The 1,392-nt window shown below is 34.8% G+C and overlaps 1 protein-coding gene across 1 annotated transcript in view; it reads right to left on the bottom strand.

The window, feature by feature from the left end:
- Window positions 1–1,392, bottom strand: part of LOC106869508 (uncharacterized) — a 526,190-nt gene that overhangs the window by 340,501 nt on the left and 184,297 nt on the right. Inside the window, exon 5 of the mRNA XM_014915276.1 lies at window positions 910–1,176. Coding sequence (XP_014770762.1) covers window positions 910–1,176 — 267 coding nt within the window. The remainder of the gene's footprint in view (window positions 1–909; window positions 1,177–1,392) is intronic.

Raw genomic sequence — 1,392 nt, 5'->3', positions numbered from 1 at the left:
ATATATATATATATATAATAATAATAATAATATATAATAATGAGTATTGGAACTTGTTCATCCACAAAACTAATTTTATAATTTTATATAGCATATCCTAATGAGCTGAGTAGTCGGTGCAGCAGGAACACGTGTAGGTCATTATAACGTGCATCATAAAATTATAAGTTTTGTGAATGAACATTTTTCCATAATTCAGCGAAGTGTACACGGAATCACCTATCGGAAGAATTCACAGAATGACTCGCAATAAATAGTAGTCACAGACATAAAATACTAAATGAAGTTAGCCGTTAACTGAAACTTAATTGAGAGCCAATAAGGTATGTCTCTCCAACTCACATATGTGAGTGTGTTTCTATGCGAAAAATTCCAAAAATGTAACTAATGTCTCCTGATTTAATTATCTCTCCAAACAGCCAATGTAACATTTCTAAAATAATGTTACAGACGTTATATTTATTCAAATATAAATCAAGTTATAGACAGAACTAAATAATCACCTCCCTCATACATATGACTAATATATAGAACTATCTTTACTAATCTGCAAACATATGTTGCATAACGTGATTTCCATTTTAAAAGTACAGTATTGCTTTTACTGAAGGCGTTATCTTCATATGATACACAATCACAATTTTGTGTACATATATTTGTGATGTATGTGCATTGTGCAACCTTATCAGACTATTAGTCATGATGGGTATATTAGACTTCGTGTATTTGTATCCCAGCGTCACTTTGATGGCTTATGCTGCTCTCTCACAGTGACGACGATGATGATGATAGGCATCATGATGATAGTGATAATAATGATAATAGTAACAACAACATCAACAACAACAGCAATTGATAATCTTCCCTGACATTTATAATGTTACGCATAATTGATGACAATTAACTTACCTTTCAGCTCGTAATGCATGACTCGAAAGTTGCTATCATCGACAGGCGCGATTCCATGAACATTTGCAGCAATATATTTGCTCATGTGACATGACTGATCGGCAAACAAGTAATCAAATGTTGCACACTTGAAAGTATGTTCTGCTAGACAGAGCTGTGCACATGCACCCAAAGTCAGTCCTAACATGATCTTTTTGTACAGCTGCACGCCCTCTAGTGGTCGCAATGATCCGAAGCCATAATTCACAAATTTGGAGAGTGGTCCTTCTGCAAATATAAACGTGAAGAAAAAGCAACAGTTGAGATGTAAAATTCTTGACGTGGGAGTCTTCAAAAATAGATACGCGCGCGCACACACACACACACACACACACACACACACACACACACATACATCCACACTGAGTGGGTGCTGAAAAGTTCCTGGCATTGGGTAAAAGAAAATACAGGAAGATCAGTTAATTATGATTTTTATTTAACATA

Source organism: Octopus bimaculoides, chromosome 1 (genome assembly GCF_001194135.2).
Source record: "Octopus bimaculoides isolate UCB-OBI-ISO-001 chromosome 1, ASM119413v2, whole genome shotgun sequence".
Lineage (NCBI taxonomy): Eukaryota > Metazoa > Mollusca > Cephalopoda > Octopoda > Octopodidae > Octopus > Octopus bimaculoides.
The sequence above is the reverse complement of the archived record's forward strand: the minus strand, read 5'-3'. Positions and strand labels throughout refer to the sequence as shown.